The sequence below is a fragment of the Canis lupus genome, chromosome 15, assembly GCF_048164855.1.
Source record: "Canis lupus baileyi chromosome 15, mCanLup2.hap1, whole genome shotgun sequence".
Classification (NCBI taxonomy): domain Eukaryota; kingdom Metazoa; phylum Chordata; class Mammalia; order Carnivora; family Canidae; genus Canis; species Canis lupus.
In genome coordinates, this window is record NC_132852.1 from 48,640,823 (window position 1) to 48,660,668 (window position 19,846).

The following is a 19,846-nucleotide window of genomic DNA, read 5'->3' on the forward strand; positions in this document are numbered from 1 at the left end:
TGTTTGTAAGCTTCACATGCAATATGACTACAGTTCTCTGTAAACAGTTCAGCACCTGTAAACGGAAAGAGAATATGGACTCCTGTTGTGTGGATTGGGACCTTTATGGAGACTTCTCTGTTATGTGATTATTGCCTGGATGGGCTGTGTCAGGTGTCAGGATGAGAAGACTCTATGAGCACTGATAACTAGTCGTGAAAGGAAGGATCATCCCAAAGCCAAGAGTTACCAGCAAAGTAGGAAGTTAAGAGTTAAGAGTTAAGAGTTCAATGGCCAAGCCTTGTAGGTTGTCACCTGTGGGGCTAGATGATTCCTTAGGTCCCAGCTCATTTTTGTGGTTATACTTCCATTGGAATCTTGATCCTCTTTTCTGCAAGCATCAGAAACATGTATACTCCCAGGAAATAACCTTTTGCATTATTGAACATTTAACATCTCTAACCAAAGGAAGTTGGGATATTTGCCTTACATTTGTGTGACTATAGGAAATATGTCAGCAAATCTATTTGGCTCCACCTTAGAGGCCAATCAATTCTCACCTTTCCTGGGCTCTTATTCTGGGTGAGCTACATTTTCCTGCATGGATTTCTGGGATGTGTCTGGTGGCTTCCCTTTTGGTCCCCAGAATCTCATCCCCACACAAAGCCAAAGGGATCCTTCTAAAACACATCCAGATCATGTCACCACCTTGCTCAAAACCCTCCAATGGCTTTCCTTCTTCCTTAGTAAAATCCAATCTTTAAAATACCATTCTTTGATCCAGAAACTCCTTTTTAGGGTGTATACCCAAAATATTTAAAAGGAAACACTCAAATATTTGTATATCCATGTTCATAACAGCATTATTCACAATAGTCATAGGTCGGAGCAATAAAGTACCAATGGCAGATGAATGAATAAACAAAATGTGCTAATACACATAACAAAATATTATCCAGTCATAAAGAGGAGGGAAATTCTAACATATGCTACAGCATGGATAAACTGTAGAAGACATTATGCTAAGTGAAATAAACTGGTCAAAAAAGGAAAATAAATAAATAACTATTCTTTAGCCAGAAAAAAAAAATCCTTCTTACCAAGTACCTCACTAAACAAGCTTCTGTCAACAGCTTCCAAGAAGCCAACCAACTGTTGGCAGAAAATATTTTATTAACATTTGGCTTATATGGTTGCAATGCCTCTCCAATGTTCAGGAATACTTAAAACTTGGAATTTGGGCAGAAAGCTGCTTGCATAACATTTTAATGCCCAACAAGCCCACTGAAGAGGCCTCGGCCCCTAACAATATAATGCAGCTTGACTTGGAACCTCTTTCTACAATTCTATCAAGTTACAGAATAATTTATAGAAAACTGATGAGGAGAGATGTTATACTTTGTGTTTACAGAAAAGATTACCCTAAAGGTTTGGATTTATTGCCTTGTAGTTCATTAATCAATTTTGTATCCAATTTGACAATCTTATTTTTAGAATTCCTTCTTTCACTTATTAATCCACTTTCTTACATCCTTCCAGAACCTGCATTGTCACCCAGCAGGTTCCCTCATTAATGAGTTGATTAAAACATTGACATGGGTTTCCTATTTGTATGAAGGGTGTGTATATATCATTTTTTCTAATACATAATTTTAATTTCATATTTATTCAAAAAGCTCTCTTGGATTTCTATAGGCATAGCTTTTTGTTATATACCACAAAAGGGATTATAACTGAAAGCAATTAGTTAAGGAATTTCTAAATCCTGTTTATATTCATAGGCTAATTCTTCTAACACATTTTTCAACTCAGAGTCATCAGTGTTTGTGTTTTTCCACAGGTAGTGGTGATGGTAACATTTCTCAAAATTATGCTCCTGAATTCAGACATCTCCTGAATATTGCAATTCAGCAAGTTCTGATGCTTGCATTTTTTTATTTTGCATGTGTTCAGTAATTTTTCTTCATACATTATAGTAATGAAGTATAATACAGCTTTATCTACAAGACCTTTTCTTAGGCCTAATAAAACATTATATTATTGCTTTGCATGACAAAGTGGAATTATGGCCATTTTATTTCTCCAAGAAACATACTTACTTCATTACACCAAATTTATGTCCTCTTCTTTCATTTTTGTGCTCTTCTCTAAATACATTAACTTTGTGTATCCAATTGCTTTATTGGAGTTTAATTAATATACACAAACCTGCATATATTTAAAGTGTACAATTTGGTAAGATTTGACATATATGTATGCCTATGAACTATCACCAGAATCAGGATCATGGATGTATTTCTCATCCCTCCCAAAGTTTCTATGCTGTGTTTATCACATTTTGAACATTACATTTTAACACTAATATGAAGAAGCTTTCTATATAAATTGTAAATAAATACTGAGTAAACTGTAAAAGAAATTTCCTAGCTAGTTTTTAAAATTAGATTTAAAAAAAATTAAATTAGATTCAGTAAGCCAACATATCATACATCATTAGTTTCAGATGTAGTGTTCAATAATTCACCAGTTGCACATAACACCCAGTGCTCATCACATCATGTGCCCTCCTTAATGCCCATCACCCAGTTACCCCATCCCCCCACCCACCTCCCTTCCAGCAGCCCTGAGTTTCCCAGAGTTAAGAGTATCTCTTATTTCTTCCCATTCAGTTTTCCCTCCCTTCCCCTATGATCTTCTGTGCTGTTTCTTATATTCCACGTATGAGTAAAACCATATAATTGTTTTTCTCCAATTGACTTATTTCACTCAGCGTAACATGCTCCAGTTCCATCCATATTGATAGAGGATAAAATCTTATTAACTACTCTTCAACAAACCGAACTACTGTCAACTTTATGGAGAATCTTACATCTAAGTCAAGCCTCAAAAATAGTTCAAATAAGCAAAATTTAGGATCTTTTAAAATTAACCATTGAAATAAATTATGACTATAATTTGCTATATGAATTTTTCTTAATGCTACTCAAATGTGGTTTCAAGAACATAGCTACAAATTACCCATTATTTCCATATTTTGCTTATTATGGACATTGCTGAGATAAACATTGGGGTGCATGTACCCCTTCAAATCACTATTTTTTCATACTTTGGATAAAGATCTATAACCCAGACTTTCACCAAGATAAAGAAGAGGTGGTGTAGGTATATATGATGTTATGTATGTACACACACACACACACACGCACAAACACATGCACACACACACACACACACTAGAATACTACTCAGTCATCAAAAGGAACGAAATCTTGCCATTTGCAACAACATGAATGGAACTCGAGGTACTCTGCTAAGTGAAATAAGTCAATCGGAGAAAGACAAACACCATATGATTTCACTCATATGTGGAATTTAAGAAACAAAACTGATGGACATGGAGAAGAGAAGGAAAAATACAATAAGATAAAAACAGAGCAGGAGGCAAACCATAAGAGACTCTTAATCGTAGGAAACAGAGTGAGAGTCACTGGAGGGGAGGTGGGTGGTGGATGGGGTACCTGGGGGATGGGCATTAAGGAGGGCATGTGAGGTGATGAGCACTAGGTGTTATATGCAACTGATGAATCACTACATTCTACCCCTGAACTAATACTACACTATATGTTAACTAACTTGGATTTAAATAAAATCTAAAAAAAAAAAAAAAAAAATTCACACATTCTTGTGTACAGTGAAGAACACACTCTGCATCCAATTCAAAAAGCAGTAATGGGGCATTCGATACGTGAATCATCAGTTACCAAGAACTAGCTCACTACCATCTTTAAGATATTAACAAATCACAATTTCTAAGCTTTTTATTAAATCGGGGACTTCCACTTCCTGAGAAGATTTATACATGGTGCAAGCCAAAGCCTCCATCCCAACAACCAGAAAAGGCTGATTACGCACAAATGTGCTCCCAGCGATAGTAAGGAAGCTGTCAGATGACCAGAACTAGGTAACGGATCTGTGCAGAGGACAGAGAGCCCTTCACTGAGGAGGCTGATGACGGGGCACCATTTTGTCCCCAGGCCACTTGCCAATTTCAGCTCAGGACATCAGCTCCACTGGGAGAAGAGGACACCAGCATCAATCATGACCACCATACAGTGACACACTGGAAACTCAAGGAGGCCCAGATGCAAGGCTGACATTCCCACAGGACGTGTGCTTTGGCAAGGTGGGAGGTGAAGGGGACAAGACCGAGCAAAGCTTACTGTGGCCTCGCAGCACCTACGGGATGAGCCTCTGCAAGCAAGAAGGGGTCTGCCACAAACCCAGACCCACCCACGTGGGAGGTGCCAGATGACTAAGATGCACGGGGCATAGGACTAAGTATGACACTCGAAATCCCTGAAAGGACTGGCATAGTGCTTGTGAGGCCTTCCAGTGCTGAGGACAAAGAGCCCGCTTCTGACTAGTGGGTCTCAATCAAAACACAGAGTGTCCACAGGGGAAAAACGGACAAATTACAGGGGCACTGAAGGCCAGCTCAATGCACCAAAGAGAAAAAGGGACTATCGACCAACCAAATAAACCATCTGACCCTTGATGTTCTTTCATTCACCATGTTAGACACACGTCCAAAGAATTACCAGAAACACATATGGGAAGGAAAATGCAACCAATAATTCAGAATGAAAATAAGCAAAGACTGCGAAGTAAGTAAGATCATCGTGGTAAGACAAACAGATAACAAGACGGACAAAAGTGGATGCAATCAATGGAGAACTGAATGAGAAAAGTGTAATGCATATGAAGAAATCACATGGATATTCTAGACCTATAAAATAAACTATCTTTCATCAAGCATTCATCGATGACTTAACAGAAAACTCAGATGGCATAGGAAAGGACAAGATTGGTGGGTTCTGAGACAGAGCAAACAGACAATACCAAAACCGAAGAGCAAGCAGAAGAAGCAATGAAAAGAACAGAAGACACACGGTCCACAGCAAAAGGCCCATCATACTTGTACTTGAGGTCCCAGGAAAAGAGGTACAGACAGAAGCAACATCCAGAGAGAGAACAGCCAAGGATCCCAAACTGCAGAAAGACACCAACTCCCATATTCAAGAGGCAGAATGAAAACACGTGTGCGCTTACAGGCACACACAGCACAAGCGTGTACATATACACACAGGCATGCATCACATACAGGTCACATGATCATCAAAATACAGAAAAACAAAAAGAAAATCACAAAAGCAGCTGTGGCGGGGGGTGGGGGTTGGGAAGACACACTGCCTTCAAAAGAACAATAGGTTGTATAGAAATACAACATGGGAAAATCAAGTTCTGGCCATTTGGGGTTTGGAGGGAGACTGGAGGAAAATAGTATATTTGAATCACATTTTAAAAAAACCTTCTAGGTAATGTGTTGAGTAGTATGCTAAGTGTTCAAAAATTTATGACACGTTATTTAAATTTCACAACTTTCTGAACTAAATATTACTATTACTTCCTTTTACACATAGAAACTCTAAGCTCCTTGCCAAAGGCCTCACAATTCCTAAGTCACAGAACGAAGACACAAGCCCAGAGTTGTCTGAAACGACGGTGATGCTCGCAAACAGTCTGCTGCTATAGTGCTTCATCCAAAGAGAAGGAGGCATGAGCATTAGTGGAATGATGTAAGAGTTATAGTAGAAAGGTAATGAAATAATATGCAAAGATTAAAGACCAGAAAATAAAGGGGGGGCCAAAACAAAGGGAACCTCAAAGCTGCAGGGGACAGAGAATAAAGCAGTGTAACAAAGTTAAAATTAAAGTGACGAGTAAACAGGGAAACCGTGAACCACACTTGCTTGACACAGTGAGCGAGAGCGATGGAAACACGGCATTTGATCAAATCACACTATGTACTTTTTTCTCAATCTGCTAACAGTTTGAGATCAAGGATATAATGATACAATACGATTAAACTTTAAAACACGTATGGGGTTTCATTGCATAATCTTAATGAATTCTCAGAAGACAACTCAGTATATCTAGTGGTGAGATCACTAATAGAAAAAATATAAATCTGGGATCCCTGGGTGGTGCAGCGGTTTGGCGCCTGCCTTTGGCCCAGGGCGCGATCCTGGAGACCCGGGATCGAATCCCACATCGGGCTCCCGGTGCATGGAGCCTGCTTCTCCCTCTGCCTGTGTCTCTGCCTCTCTCTGTGACTATCATAAATAAATTAAAAAAAAATTTTTAAAAAAAAGAAAAAATATAAATCTTTTCTAATAGTTAAAATATAAAACGAGAGAATAACCATGACAATTTCACCAACATTGCAATGGATCAAAAAATACCAAACTGTATACAAAAAACTACAAAAATTCTCAAATTCACAAATGAGTAACTATGACAGTTTATGATGTGCAAAATACCAACCGTGAAATTAGCATCTTTCAAATATATAAAAATAGAGGATAAATCATGGAATAAAGGCTTCATTATTTTAACCTACCTCCAAGCCATAAACATGTAAGAATGTGTTGGCAGGAAAAGACTGAATAAAAACCAGCTCTTACCGGGAGGATCATAGAAGAGACCACCCAAGGGAAATAGTCCTGAAGTCACGTAGCACAGCCTCAACCATTGGACCCAGGAACCGAACCCGTCACAATACACAAGAGCAGGACACTGCAGGGGGTTCCAGAGCCAGTCGCAGTGATTGAATTGAACCATTGCTCCTAGAAGAAACACAGGGTTAGGCCAGTGTGGTCAACACCTCAATATATAATCTTGTTTCATTTGCGTTTCCGCTTAGAGACCCCCGTGTAATACACATGATGGATTAACGCTGAACTCTGCCAACAGCATTATACCTGGCCTCTGAAGGAAGCTTACCTACCTTGCCTATTTTCTCTGTGTGTACCTCACACCCTTCCCGAGCTTCACATTTCAGCATTAGGGCTACTTTAAGGCAGCGGAATCACCCACCAAAAGCACAGAACTGTGAACATGCGGCACTAATCCATCGGGAAAAGAACACTTGTTTGCAGCATGAGTGGAAATAAGAAGGCAGAGCCCTGGAGGGGAAGGTGTGTGCAGGGCGGTGCTCGGGCCCGTCCACGGGGACTCCAAGTATGAAATCCGAGAATAAAACCTCTGAATACGGAGGAGTGGAAGCAAGCCTCTCCCAGGTGTTTATCTCCTGTTTGGGGAGGCCGTGACTCGCTGAGATGGGTCCTTCCTCCCGCCCGGCAGGGGCCCCTCCCTCACCTGTGTGCAGTGACAGACAGCCAGCCCTTGCGGTGGGCGATGAAGTGCGGTACGTGCACCGCCCCACAGGTCACCGGCTTGTCCCCCTTGCCCACTCGGACTCCGGCCGCCCGGTTCTAGGAGCCAGAGGGGCCGTGTCTCTGCGGGTCCTGAGAGCAAGCACTTATGACTCTGCGGTTCCTGGTGTCTCGGGCCTCAGTGCATCTATGTTGAAGGAACAATGACAAAAGCGAGTGCACGACTGGCCCCAGAATCTCACAGATTGGCATAACTTCTTGGAGTGTGGCCTGCACTTGATGACACACTTGCACCCGCAGCAAAGGCAACGTGACCCGAAGCCACTTCTAGAGTTTGGTTGTAACAGCTCGGGGCCCAGCAGCTCTCAGACTGGCCCACGTCTTTCCTGGGTCCCCACACTGGGCCACAAGGCCCTATGTTGAGCCATGACACAGTCCCTGCTCAGGCCCTGGCCTCCGGGGACAACAGCCCACAGGTTTGGGAACTTGGCCTGCGGTGTGGACTGAATCCCACCCCCAGCCCTCCGAGAGCCCAGTTTCCTAGAAGCAGGTCCATCCTCGGTTTTGACAGCAGCCTCCGCCCCCTGGAAGGCTCTGGCCGGAGCCCTGCTGCGTCCTGCGGGATCCCTGGCCCCTGACACTGGGAAAGCCACTGGGCGGGGAAATGTGGTCTCAGAGTGAGAGGACAGGGCCCTGCCCCTCCTCCCCTCTGTGCTGCTCCCCTCCTCTGGCCCCCGGGCCCCCCTTCGAACCGCCACTCTGGCAACACCAAGTTCTGCCTCGAGTGACTGAACCGTTGTGGCCTCTGCCCGGCTGCATGCCCTGACATGTGCAGGGCTCAGGACGTCCCCACGTCCCTGCAGCACAGCCTTATCACAGCCTCACCTGCGGAGCTCAGGACCCAGGGAAGCACCAGGCTCTCTTTCTAGGGAGCAATGGCCCTTCTCATTCATGACCTTGCTCCATATTTTGTACATCTTCCCGCTGGAGCATGAGCTCGAGAGGGAGCATCTGGTCGGCTTATCAGCTCTGGCACTATCTGTGCTCAGGGCTCAGTGGCTGAAGGAGCAGGTGGGAGGATCCATCCCGCCTCAGGCCTCACAATGGTTAGGGCCTTATTGACTTTGGACATTTTTAAATTCTTGTGTTTTCTTTGCTTTTCAAGTAAACTCTGTGCCCGACATGGGGCTCAAACTCACGACCCTGAAGTCAACAACCACACGTCCTATGGACTGAGCCAGCCAGGCATCCATCAGTCATTTTCAAGCTACTAGAGTGATAACTATTTCAGTTACTTGGAGATGTCTGCCTTTGGTAGGTCTATTCCATTATGCTGAATTATCAAGTGACTCCTCCAATGTCAGTATCGCATCAACACAGATTGCCCCACCTGACAGCACTGAGTGGCTGTTCAGATTGGAGACTGAACTTGTTCACGGGGTCGTTCAGGAGCCAGGGTGGCTTCTCCATGGGCCTTTTCTCCCTCCCTGGGAGGTCATGCACCTCTGCAGGCAGCAGCACAAGGGGAAGACGACAAATACAGGCACGAGGGAGGGGGTCTCCAGCCAGGTCTAGCAGGCCTGCATGTCCACCTTTATGCTCACTCTGTGTGTTATTTACTAGTAGTAGTAGTATTAATTCTTAGGATTTTATTTATTTATTTAAGGGAGAGAGAGAGAGAGTGCACGCGCATGATCAGTGAAGACAGGCAGAGGGAGAGGGAGGGATGCAATCCCAGGAACTCTGAATCATATTCCACAAAACTGAGAAAACACATGAGAGATCTCCATAAAACATACAAAAGGCAATTCCTCAGGCTGAAGGAAAATTTTCTACTTGAACTACAGACCGTCTGAAGGAAATAAGAGCAAGATATGTGTGCACGCATGTGTATATGTGTGTATATATGTGTATGTATAAATATATATGTAAATAATGCTGTCTATTTGAGTATGAATATGTTAACACTTTCTTTTTTTTATTTTTAAGATTTTTTATTTTACTTATTCATAGAGACACAGAGAGAGAGAGAGGCAGAGACACAGGCAGAGGGAGAAGCAGGCTCCATGCAGGGAGCCTGATGTGGGATTCGATCCCGGGTCTCCAGGATCACGCCCTGGGCTGCAGGTGGCGCTAAACCACTGCGTCACCAGGGCTGCCCTTGAGTATGGATATGTAAATGAATGACTGCTTATGAATATATATGGACATAAAGAAGGGGAATGAACATTGATTTTTTTTTTTTTAAAAAAAAGCACTATTGTGGTTGCAGGCATGTAGAATTGAAACATATGAGGGTGATCATCAAAAGGCAGCGTGATGAATCAATCTAGTGAGTCTTAAGACTGAGTGTTTACAAGTAGGAAACCTGATGTCAGCCACAGAACTGTAAGTAGACAGGAGGCACTGACTCTCCAGCTTGACCACCAACTGAACTGAAATAATGATGTGTATCCGCACGCACCGGCATAGGAACGGATATAAATGTATACGCATATGCAGAACTAGAAAGTCAGCAGAGGAGAAGTAACCTCACTGAAGATAATTAATTAAAAAAAGACATAAAGTTTAATCTCGAAGGGAGAAAACGGAATAAATAAGATTGAAATGGAATAATGAAAATAATTCATCAAACCAAAAAAGCAGAAAGAGGGAAAAAGAAGCAGGGGCAGATTGGTGACAAAAAACAGCAAGCCTCGAATGTAAGTATGATCATGCCTCACGGATTCCATGGAACATAAGTCGAGCAACAAGCAGCACCTTCCAGCAAACGCCGGCGGCCCATCAAAACAATAGCCCAGTCTCTGCTGTTGACAGGGAGCCCGTGCAGACTCCAGACACAAAGTCCACAATAAAAGATGGGACAATGGGCAGCTCACAGACACAAACCAAAGGAAGCAGTGAGCTCTCCTCGTAGAAGCCAAGCTGACTCAAAGTGAAGACTTCCTGCCCGAAGCAAGTGGGACATCTCACACCAGAGAGGGTTGGGGTGGCGGGATGACATGCACAGCCTATGTCATAAGCACATAGCAATATGCCCACAAAGTAAAGGAAGAAATGGACAAATTTCAAACCAGCCCTGGAGGCTTCACACGCCGCTCTCACGCTAACGGCCAGAACACTCAGGAAAACCCATTGCCAAGGGGAGACCGAGCACCTGCACCCTCTGGCTCTACTACTACACACAGTAACTTAGAATATATGTCCTTCGGCATTTCAGACGGAATGATCGACAACACAGACCGTATGCTGCTGATGAACCAAGTCTCAACAGATTGTAAAAGACTGACTTCCCGCTGACTGTGATCCTGAAAACTGGATTTCCGTGGGGAATCCACAACATGGAGACAACTGGGAAATCCCTTCCTGCTGAGACAGGAAACAACACACGTGTTCGTGAGCCATGTGTCGAGGGACACATCACAGGAAAACTCGGGAAATAGTCCAGACTGAATGTAATGAAAACAAATTTTGCTTGGGGTGTAGATGAAAGGCACAAACAGGCTTGCACGTGTCTATATTAGAGAAGAAGAAATGCTGATAATCAGGTGAAGAAGCTTCTCGTTTAAGAAGCCAAAAAAGAGGGCAGCCCAGGTGGCAGTGGTTTAGCGCTGCCTTCGGCCCAGGACATGATCCCGGATATGCAGAACTAGAAAGTCAGCAGAGGAGAAGTAACACCATTGAAGATAATTAATTGAAAAAAGAAATAAAGCTGAATCTTGAAGGGAGAAAACAGAATAATTAAGATTGAAAGGGAACAATGAAAATAATTCATCAAACCAAAAAAGCAGAAAGAGGGATAAAGAAGCAGGAGCAGACTGGTGACACAAAACAGCAAGCCTCGAATGTAAGTATGATCGTGCCTCACAGATTCCATGAAACATAAGTCAAGTAACAAGCAGCACCTTCCATGATCCTGGAGACCTGGGATCGAGCGTCGGACTCCCTTCATGGAGCCTGCTTCTCCCTCTCTCTCTCTCTGCCTGTGCCTCTGCCTCTCTCTCTGTGTCTCTCATAAATAAATAAAATCCTAAAAAAAAAAAGGAAGCCAAAGAAGAATAGCAAATAGAACAGAAGAGAGAAGCAACTACATTACAAATATAAAAGCAGAGCTTCATTAAAAGAAAGCAGGTGCATGCTGGGGAAAATCATAAAGCTAAATGCTAGTGGTTTGAAAAACTAACATAAATGTGATTAAAAAAAAAAAACTAGGGCGCAAAAACGTAAGCACTGGAGGCATGATGATGGAGATCAATAAGTGCTGGGACAGGCCGCTCTGCTCAGAGGGTCAGCATCACCAGCCAAGTGCACAGTGTGCAGCAGCTAGCCCCGTGTGCCTGGTGTTGCTCCTTAGGGATTCCCCTGGCCTTTCCTCACAGCCAGCGAGGGAGCCACATTCCCAGATTTCCCTGCCACAGCCACTCCAGCTTTAAACCTGCTGTGTCAGGGACCTGTCTGTCCACCGTGGATGCTTCCAAAAACCAGGTATGTGTGCCCACTTTGCCAGAACAGTGACGAGCTACCTGCCTTATGTAGCTTACTTCCCGACTGAAATTCCATCAGACAGACTTGCCTGGTGGAGCCAGGACTCCAGCTGCAGTTCTGTATTCTTTAGAGTTCTCCTTTATCCTTGTGTTAGGGAAGCACCTTTTCCCAGGTAATAATTCAACTCTTAAATTGGCCTTGTTTTTGCAGGGGTGGTTCAATATTTGCAAATGAAACAGGTAAATGGCTACCAGACATGTGAAAAAAAATGCTCAAGGTCCCTCATCATCAGGGAAATGCAACTCAAAAACACAATGGCAAACCACCATCAGATGGCTGAAATGAACAACTCCGGAAACCACAGATGCTGGTGAGGATGCAGAGAAAGGGGAACCCTCATGCACTGTTGATTCATGGGAATGCAAGCTCCTGCAGCCACTCTGGAAACAGTAGGGAGGTTCCTCAAGAAGTTAGAACTAGAGCTACCCTACGACCCAGCAATGGCACAACTAAGTATTTACTCAAAGGACACAAAGCTACAGATTCAAAGTGGTCCTTGTACCCCAATGTTTACAGCAGCAATGTCCACAAGAGCCAAACTATGGAATGAACCCAGATATCTGTTGACTGATGAATAGATGAAAAAGAGGTGGTATTTCTATACAGTGGAATACTACAGAGCTGGCAAAGAGAATGAAATCTTGTCCCTTGCCACAATGTGGGTGGAACTAGACGGTGGCAGACTAAGCAAAATAAGTCAGAGATATAGAAAAATATCATATGATTTCACTCACATGTGGAATTTAAGAAACAAAAGCAATGTATATAAGGGAAGTGAAGGAAAGGAAAAATCAAATAGAATGAAAATAGCAAGGGAGGCAAAGCATCAGAGACTCAACTATAGGAAACAAACTGACGGTTGCTGGAGGAGAGGGAGGTGGGGGATGAGGTGTTTGGGTGATGGGCGTTACAGAGGGCACTTGATGTAACCAGCACTGGTTATTATTGCCATTGAGAATCACTATATGCTACCCCCAAATTAGTCATAAACATTGAATTTTTAAAAAGTAAAAAAAAAAAGTTCCTTTCTCTGATGTTTGATAGGTCCAAATTTTCACAGGTATTTCTTTTAGTCGTCTGGAATAACTCCTGTGTTTTAATACTTAACCCAAAATTTCAGGAATTTATATAGTTAGAATTGAAATCAGTGGGGAAATATGCATATATTTTTGAAAATGATGCAAACCATCGTTTTGGCAGGGAGAGAGATTCCTATCTCGCTCTAGTTATGAAAGTGGATCCCAAAAGAATATACTTAAAGTAGGAAAATATTTAGTTAATTAATTAATTTGAGGCGGGGGGGAGAGAATGAGTCATGGGGAGAAGCAGGGGGAGAAAGTGGGGGAGAAAGAGACAGACAGACTCCCCGGTGAGCAGAGAGCTGGATGTGGGACTCCATCCCAGGACCCTGGGATCATGATCTGAGCTGAAAGCTGACACTTCACCAAGGGAGCCACCTAGTCGCCCCAAGAAAATATTTTTATCAAGAAAATCTTGATTGAGTCTACAAATCTAGCCCTCTGGATAAATAGAAGGCAGAGATAGATAAATATCTATCCATGGAGAGTCGGCTAGTGTTAAAGTGAAATAAATATGATAAAATATCCTTCATCACATCAATACCATACCTATATACTATTGCTCCATCTTAGATTGTCATCAGTAGCATACAATTACCTAACTTTTTTACTCTTCATAAAAGTTTCACAAAGTTTTTGGCTATATTTGATTTTCTTTACTGGGACTCAGGTATAACTCAAAGGAAGATTTTTATCTGAATAAAAAGGGCCCATTGTTGAAGTAAATAAGAGTATAATCTAGAGATTTATAAACACCGATCATTGCCAATATAAATACTAATTTATATTACATGTGGGCATCACAGAAGACAATAAAAAGAGAAGTGTAACGGAGATACGGAGAAAATACAAAAGCAAATAATGAGGGATTCAGGTCTCTTTTTCCCAACATAAAATCAGGTGCTCCATCTACTATATGTAAGTAGCTGTAAAATCTCTTTATAAACCAAACATCCACAGGGCTCCCTCTGGCCCTCGTGCATCACCGGATATGGTACTCCCTGAAGCACTTGGCGTGGACACCCTTCTGGCATTTTTCACAGCGCGTGTTGGTCTGTGAGTGGCAGAGGGCACACCGGGTCCTCTTGTCCTGGTGGACGATCCAGTGCCCAATCATGTCAAAGCGGCTCTCAGTTTCTAGCCGCCTGCTTCGCCTCCCTTGGGAGGACACGTTAGCATTGCTCTCTAGGTACACACAGGCCACATATCTCCGGAAGGCCAGGAGGTCCACCTGGGCATCATGGCTGCAGATCCTGTGCAGCTGCCAGGCATTATTCAGGGCGGCATCGATGACATAGCCAATGAAGCTTGAATACCACTTCATGCCCCGGATCTTCACCTTGTACTTGGCAATGTTCTGGTCCATCCGACTGACACCGCCCCCCTTCTCCTGGTACAGCTTCACCAAAGAGGGCTGATGGACCTGGGTCCGTGTTTTGGCTGCTCCTGAAGGATGGCTGGTCAGCCCTACTGGCTCTATGCCCACAGCATTGGAGCAGAAGTTGACTACACTGCCATCATGCCAGCGGCACACGATAATCTCCTCGCTCTCATCGACTTTATAATCAAATGAACCTCTCTTCATTTTCTTAAGTTCTTTGGGATCTTTGAGGGGACATCGCTCAGTCCTATACTCATGAACAGTTCCTGTGGCCTTGACCCCCTTTTTCTTCAAAATGGACAGGAGTTTGACACTTGTAAAAACCTTGTCGAAAAATATGTGGTAAGGCCGACAGCCACGCTCCTGAAGCGCATCCACAAACTTCACCACCATACTGCCTCCTAGGTCCAGACCCCTGTCTGATTTGGTGAACAGCGTGCCCTGTGAGGGCTCAAACCACACCAGGTAGCCCCTACTGGTTGTCCCACACCAGATCTTGTAGCCCAGCTGCATGGGCCTCCCTGCAGGCAGATGCTTGGATCCCCGGTGCCCAAAGTACTCACACATGGACTCTCCAAAGCTGTAGAACTCTTCCAAGGGTGCGTGCTTCTGGAAATTGCAATTCATCCGGATGATGAGAGGCCTGACTTTGGCAAACCTATCACTTTCATCCAGCTCATTGTTATCTGCAAAATGCAGGTAGGAGAAGATCACTTCGAACCTGTCCCTTCTGATTGCATCAGCCACAAGATGATGATGGGAATCAGGAGAGGTTTCCCAAAACATCCTTCTCCTTGGATAGGATATATACCCACTTAAAATCAAAATGCCCAGAACACACTTTAATTCCTGGGCTGTGAGCCCCAGGTTGACATTTTTCTGCCAAGCATAACGATTGGTTTCATTAACAATGAAATTAATTGTTCCTTCATCAAAAAACAACTCAAAGAGGCCGACAGGACTCAGTTCCTGGCTCTTGAGATCCTCTATGTGAGGATCGGATGCAGTCCAGCTGCAGAAGTCAGCTTGGATATCTCTCTTGGTCCAAATACGCCGAGGCTCCACCACTGCCCTCTGTCTCTTCAGGGCCGGCTGCAACAGCTGCTCCTCCTCCTCCTCCTCCTCCTCCTCCTCCTCCTCCGCGCCAGAGTCCTCAGACGAGTCCTCAGGCACCACGGAGGCATGCAGGACGCTGCCCGGCAGGTGGAAGCCTCGTCGGCCACCTTCGTCCCCTGAGTCCTCGTCAGTGAAGTCCCCTGAGGCACTGTCAGGTGGCGCAATGAAGATCTCCTGCCTGCTGTGGCTGCGCTCCTCCTCCTCCTCCAGTGCATTCAGAACCTCGAGCAGCTTCGCAGACTTTGCCTTTGAACTGGCACCTCTCCCAACAGTGAAGCTGCTGCAATGACAGGAACCAAGGGGGAGAGAGGCCACAAGGAGACAGTGTTTCAGCAGGAAACTCTGTTAAAGCATTGCCTGGAGAAGAGGGCTCCCACCACAGAGCACCTGGGCCCCAACAGCACGTCAGACCCAGCACCATCAGGCTCCAGGCCGCGTGACTGAGTTTCAGGCCAGCACATGTTACACTTTCAAGTGCAGGAGTATTTTAGTGGAAGGACCTCCAGGGACACATTCCATTCTTCTCTCTTTCTTAAAGTGTTTTGAAGAGAAGATCGCCTCTAGTGATAAGTCCAGGTGGCACTGTCATCCCCAGGGAGGAACCACCACCAGGGAGCCTGAGCTGCTGAAGTAACACCAGTGATGTCCTCTGACTCAGTGGCCTCAGCAGCCCTACTTTCATCCCTGTCTTACCTGGGTCTTCCCTTTCCCTTACGAATTGAGCAATTATAAGTTTCGTCTTTCCCAAATTTCCAAACTCTCCCTATTTGAAGACTTACTACCCCAAATTCAGGACCTGAACAGATTCAGACAGGTTTTCAGGTGGTTCCCTTAATATTAGACATCTTACTACGTAGCAGCCGCAATTCAGAAGCCAGATAGACTCACAAAACATGGAAACCCCTGCCTTCCTAACTCTTCCTGCGCATGTGGGAACTAACTGGATGTCAAGAGATACTTGTGTTTAATGAGCACCGACTGTGATGAGGTGCTTCTCAGGGCCTGGCGGTGGACGTGCTCCACCCCTGATCTGCCCTGGAGGAGAAGGATGACAGTTCAACAGACAAGGAGCTCTGTGGGACGGCACCAGGTTCAGAGAATACAGCAAAACACTAGGACTGGGGCTGCTATTTCCGATAGATGATGGGTGAAGGCTCACCACACAGGTGACCTGAGAAAGAGAGTGGGCCTTACAGAGAGCTGGAGATGGGGTGTCCCTGGCACAGGAAGAGAGCTGCAGGTACAAGTCCCTGAACCCAAAAGGACAGGCTATCTGCAAGCAAGGAGGCTTCAGATATAGTAACAGGGGAGCAAGGAGCCCAGGACACCCAGACCAGGGCCCCAGGGGTCTAGAGGCCCCATCAGGACATTCAGGTGTGTTCAGCTGTCACAGGAAGCCCTCTGTAGTGGGACAGAGGAGGGCCACCAGGGTGTGAGAAAGGACAGGGTGGGGAAGGTGGGCACTACTGATGTCCTACACCACTTAAAAGAATTTCAAACCCAAGGGAGGAAACAGACTTTACACAGAGGCAAGGTCTCTGAACACCTGCCCTTGGACTCTTAAGTTCAGACTCACTTCGTGATGCTGACTTCATCAGCCTTTGTGCTAGAACCAAGGCCCGGGAGGTCGACCTCAGGGAACTAAGGTACTTCTTATGCTCTGTGTAGGCCAGGAAGGGAACCTAGTTTTCAAGGATACAAAAGCCCTTCCCATGGACCTCAGACCAAGCGCTTCTCTGGGATCAGTAGCCATCTTCACAAGTGTCCCTGCCTTGGTTTGCAGCAGCAGATCCAGGCCAGGACAGCCAGGGCTTCCACCATTCTCACTACCTCACTCTAAACACCTTCTGCGCATGGCTGTTCAGACTGCTGGACAAGGGGAGGAGGAATTAAGAGGAAGGAGTAGGAGGGCGACCCTAGGCTTGCCTCATCCCATGACCACAGCTAGAGAAATACCAAATCATTCTGAACACCCAAGAAACTGATCTGAGGATGGAGAGCAAAGCGCAGAACTTGGAGAAAAGGGGCTATAGCCTGGAAGGTAGGTCTGGGGGAGACAGGATCTGGGGGAGGTGAAGGGGGGAGGGGGCCCTGGTCAGGGAGAGAGGAGAGTGCGTGTGGGAGAGGACATGCGTGGGGCACAAGAGAAACATTTCCCCAAAGCCATTGAGGGGAGAAAGCGATAGGGGCTGATTATAGAGAGTTCTTGGAAGCAGGGGAGCTCAGAGTCTGGAATCTCAGAACTCCACGCCATCCCCATGGGTGGAGCCTGGCCAGCTCTGAAGTGCTCCTGGGGTGGGGGGGGCGGGGGGGCAGAGGTCCAGCAGCAGACAGCGTGTCTGAGGATCCCCTGGGGCCCACTGGAGTGCATCTGGGAGAGGTGGCACTGCCACTCAGGGACAAAACAGGCAGCAGACAGCATTGAACTACCCCACGCATTACCATAGGAGCAGAGGCAGCTGCTGAGGGCAGCTAACCTGGATACTGGCTTTTTCGCTGTGCTTCACCATAAACTCCAAGCCCTGGTGTGTTCATGTGATGGCCCTTTAGGGACATAGTCGCACCGGCCACAATGGGCAGACCCTCCCAGAGGATTAGTGTGGCTCCATGCCACACTGGGTCCCTAAAATTTGGAGTTTTGAAACCCAGCCAACATGCATGAGATAAAACAGGAGCACTGAGCCACTGGGGGTCAGACAGCTCAGACACAGACAGGGGGAAGGCAGGAATCTGAGGGAAGCCTGGGGCCAATGAGGGAACATGGTTCCCTCTTCTATGATGGCTTCCTGAATAGCTGTGGGTGTGAACACTGAGTGCATGATGCCATTTTTATCCGCTCCTAGTCAACACTGAGGACTTCAGGCAGCAGTACAGAGAACAAAGTGGGAGCTTGAGAAACTTACACCGATCCCCATCCCCTTATGCTCTGCAGGTGCTTTCTTCAAAGAGCAAGTGTACCTGAGAGCCAGAAAGGCAGCTGGGCCTCTCCCTCCCCAGACAACCAGCACCCACTCCCCACACCCAAGACTACAGACCATGGAGTGATACAACACCAGCTGTAGTGGATACTGGGTCTAGCCTTTCTACCAAGATGACCACCGCACACCTAGGTAAAATTCACCACACACTGGACAAGGGCACACTGCAGGCAGGCGGAAACACTGCACAGGTGACCTAAGGGAAAGAGCTGCCAAAACACAGCAACAGAGTACACAGCATACTCCAGACACTTCCTGAAGCCCAGGCCCTGCCTGGTCAGCATACAACCTCTTCTTAATACAGTCATCACCCCTATGACAAGGTAACATAAAGGTTTTCCTAACACCTAGAAGACAGAGACTTAGGCAAAATGCCAAGAGGGAAGACTTCATCCCAAAAGAAAGAACAAAAAAGGTCATAGCCAGGGATCTATTCCAACAGATATAAGTAATATGCCTGACCCAGAATTTAAAACAACATCTAAGGGCAGCCCTGGTGGCGCAGCAGTTTAGCACCACCTGCAGCCCGGGATGTGATCCTGGAGACCTGGGATTGAGTCCCACGTCGGGCTCCCTGCATGAAGCCTGCTCCTCCCTCTGCCTGTGTCTCTGCTTCTCTCTCTCAATCTCTCTCTCTGTGTGTCTCTCATGAATAAATAAATAAAATCTTAAAAAAAATGAATGAATAAAAATAAAAATAAAACAACATCTAAGGATACTCTCTGGGCTTAAGAAAAGCATAAGAGACACCAGAGAGTCCCTTACCACAGAGATAAAAGATCTAAACACTCGTCAGTCTGAAATAAAAAATCCTGTAATCGAGATGCAAAATCCACCAGATACAATGAGCGCAAGGATAGAAGAAGCAGAAGAATGAATACGTGATTTAAAAAAATTAAATTATGAGAAGTAATGAAGCTGAAAAGTCAAAGGAAAGAAAAAGATCACGAATATTGACTTAAAGAACTGGGTGACCTCATAAAGCATAATAACAGGCAGAGCATATTGACTTAAAGAACTGGGTGACCTCATAAAGCATAATAACAGGCAGAGCATAGGAGTTCCAGGGAAATGGGCCAGACAGCTTACTCTAGGAAGTTATACTGAAGGCCTCCCTAATCTGCTGAAGGAAGGTGACATCCAAATCCAGGGGGCACAGAGAACTCTGGCCAGAATCAACAAAAGCAGGCCAACACCAAGACATATTAGAGTAGAATTTGCAAAATATAGAGATGAGGAAAACATCCTGAGAGCAGCAATGGAAAAGAAATCCCTAAATTAAATTACTGGGTCACAAATCAGGTCTTAACCAATACCAAAAGATTGGGATTGTCCCCTGCATAATTATAGTGGAAGAGAAATAAGGTTAGCAGCAGATCTCTCCACAGAAACCTAACAGATCAGAAGGGAGAAGCATGATATACTCAACGTGCTGAATGGGAATAATATGCAGCCAAAAATACTTTTCCAGCAAGGCTGTCATTCAGAATAGAAGGGGAGAAAAAGAGCTTCCCAGACAGACAAAAACAATAG

At 45.1% G+C, this 19,846-nt stretch overlaps 1 protein-coding gene across 10 annotated transcripts in view; it reads right to left on the bottom strand.

Moving 5' to 3' along the window:
- Window positions 1-19,846, bottom strand: part of PGBD2 (piggyBac transposable element derived 2) — an 89,786-nt gene that overhangs the window by 54,901 nt on the left and 15,039 nt on the right. For 3 of the 10 annotated variants that reach the window (XR_012007878.1, XR_012007877.1, XR_012007876.1), the window contains exon 3: window positions 6,504-6,665. Coding sequence is in view for 6 of the 10 variants with exons in the window: in XM_072777237.1 (XP_072633338.1) it covers window positions 13,821-15,615 (1,795 nt within the window). In the remaining 4 variants the exon portion in view is untranslated. Of the gene's footprint in view, window positions 1-41; window positions 371-6,503; window positions 6,666-8,848; window positions 15,616-19,846 lie in introns of those variants that run through there. The other 7 variants (XM_072777240.1, XM_072777241.1, XM_072777242.1 and 4 more) reach the window with 3 other exon arrangements.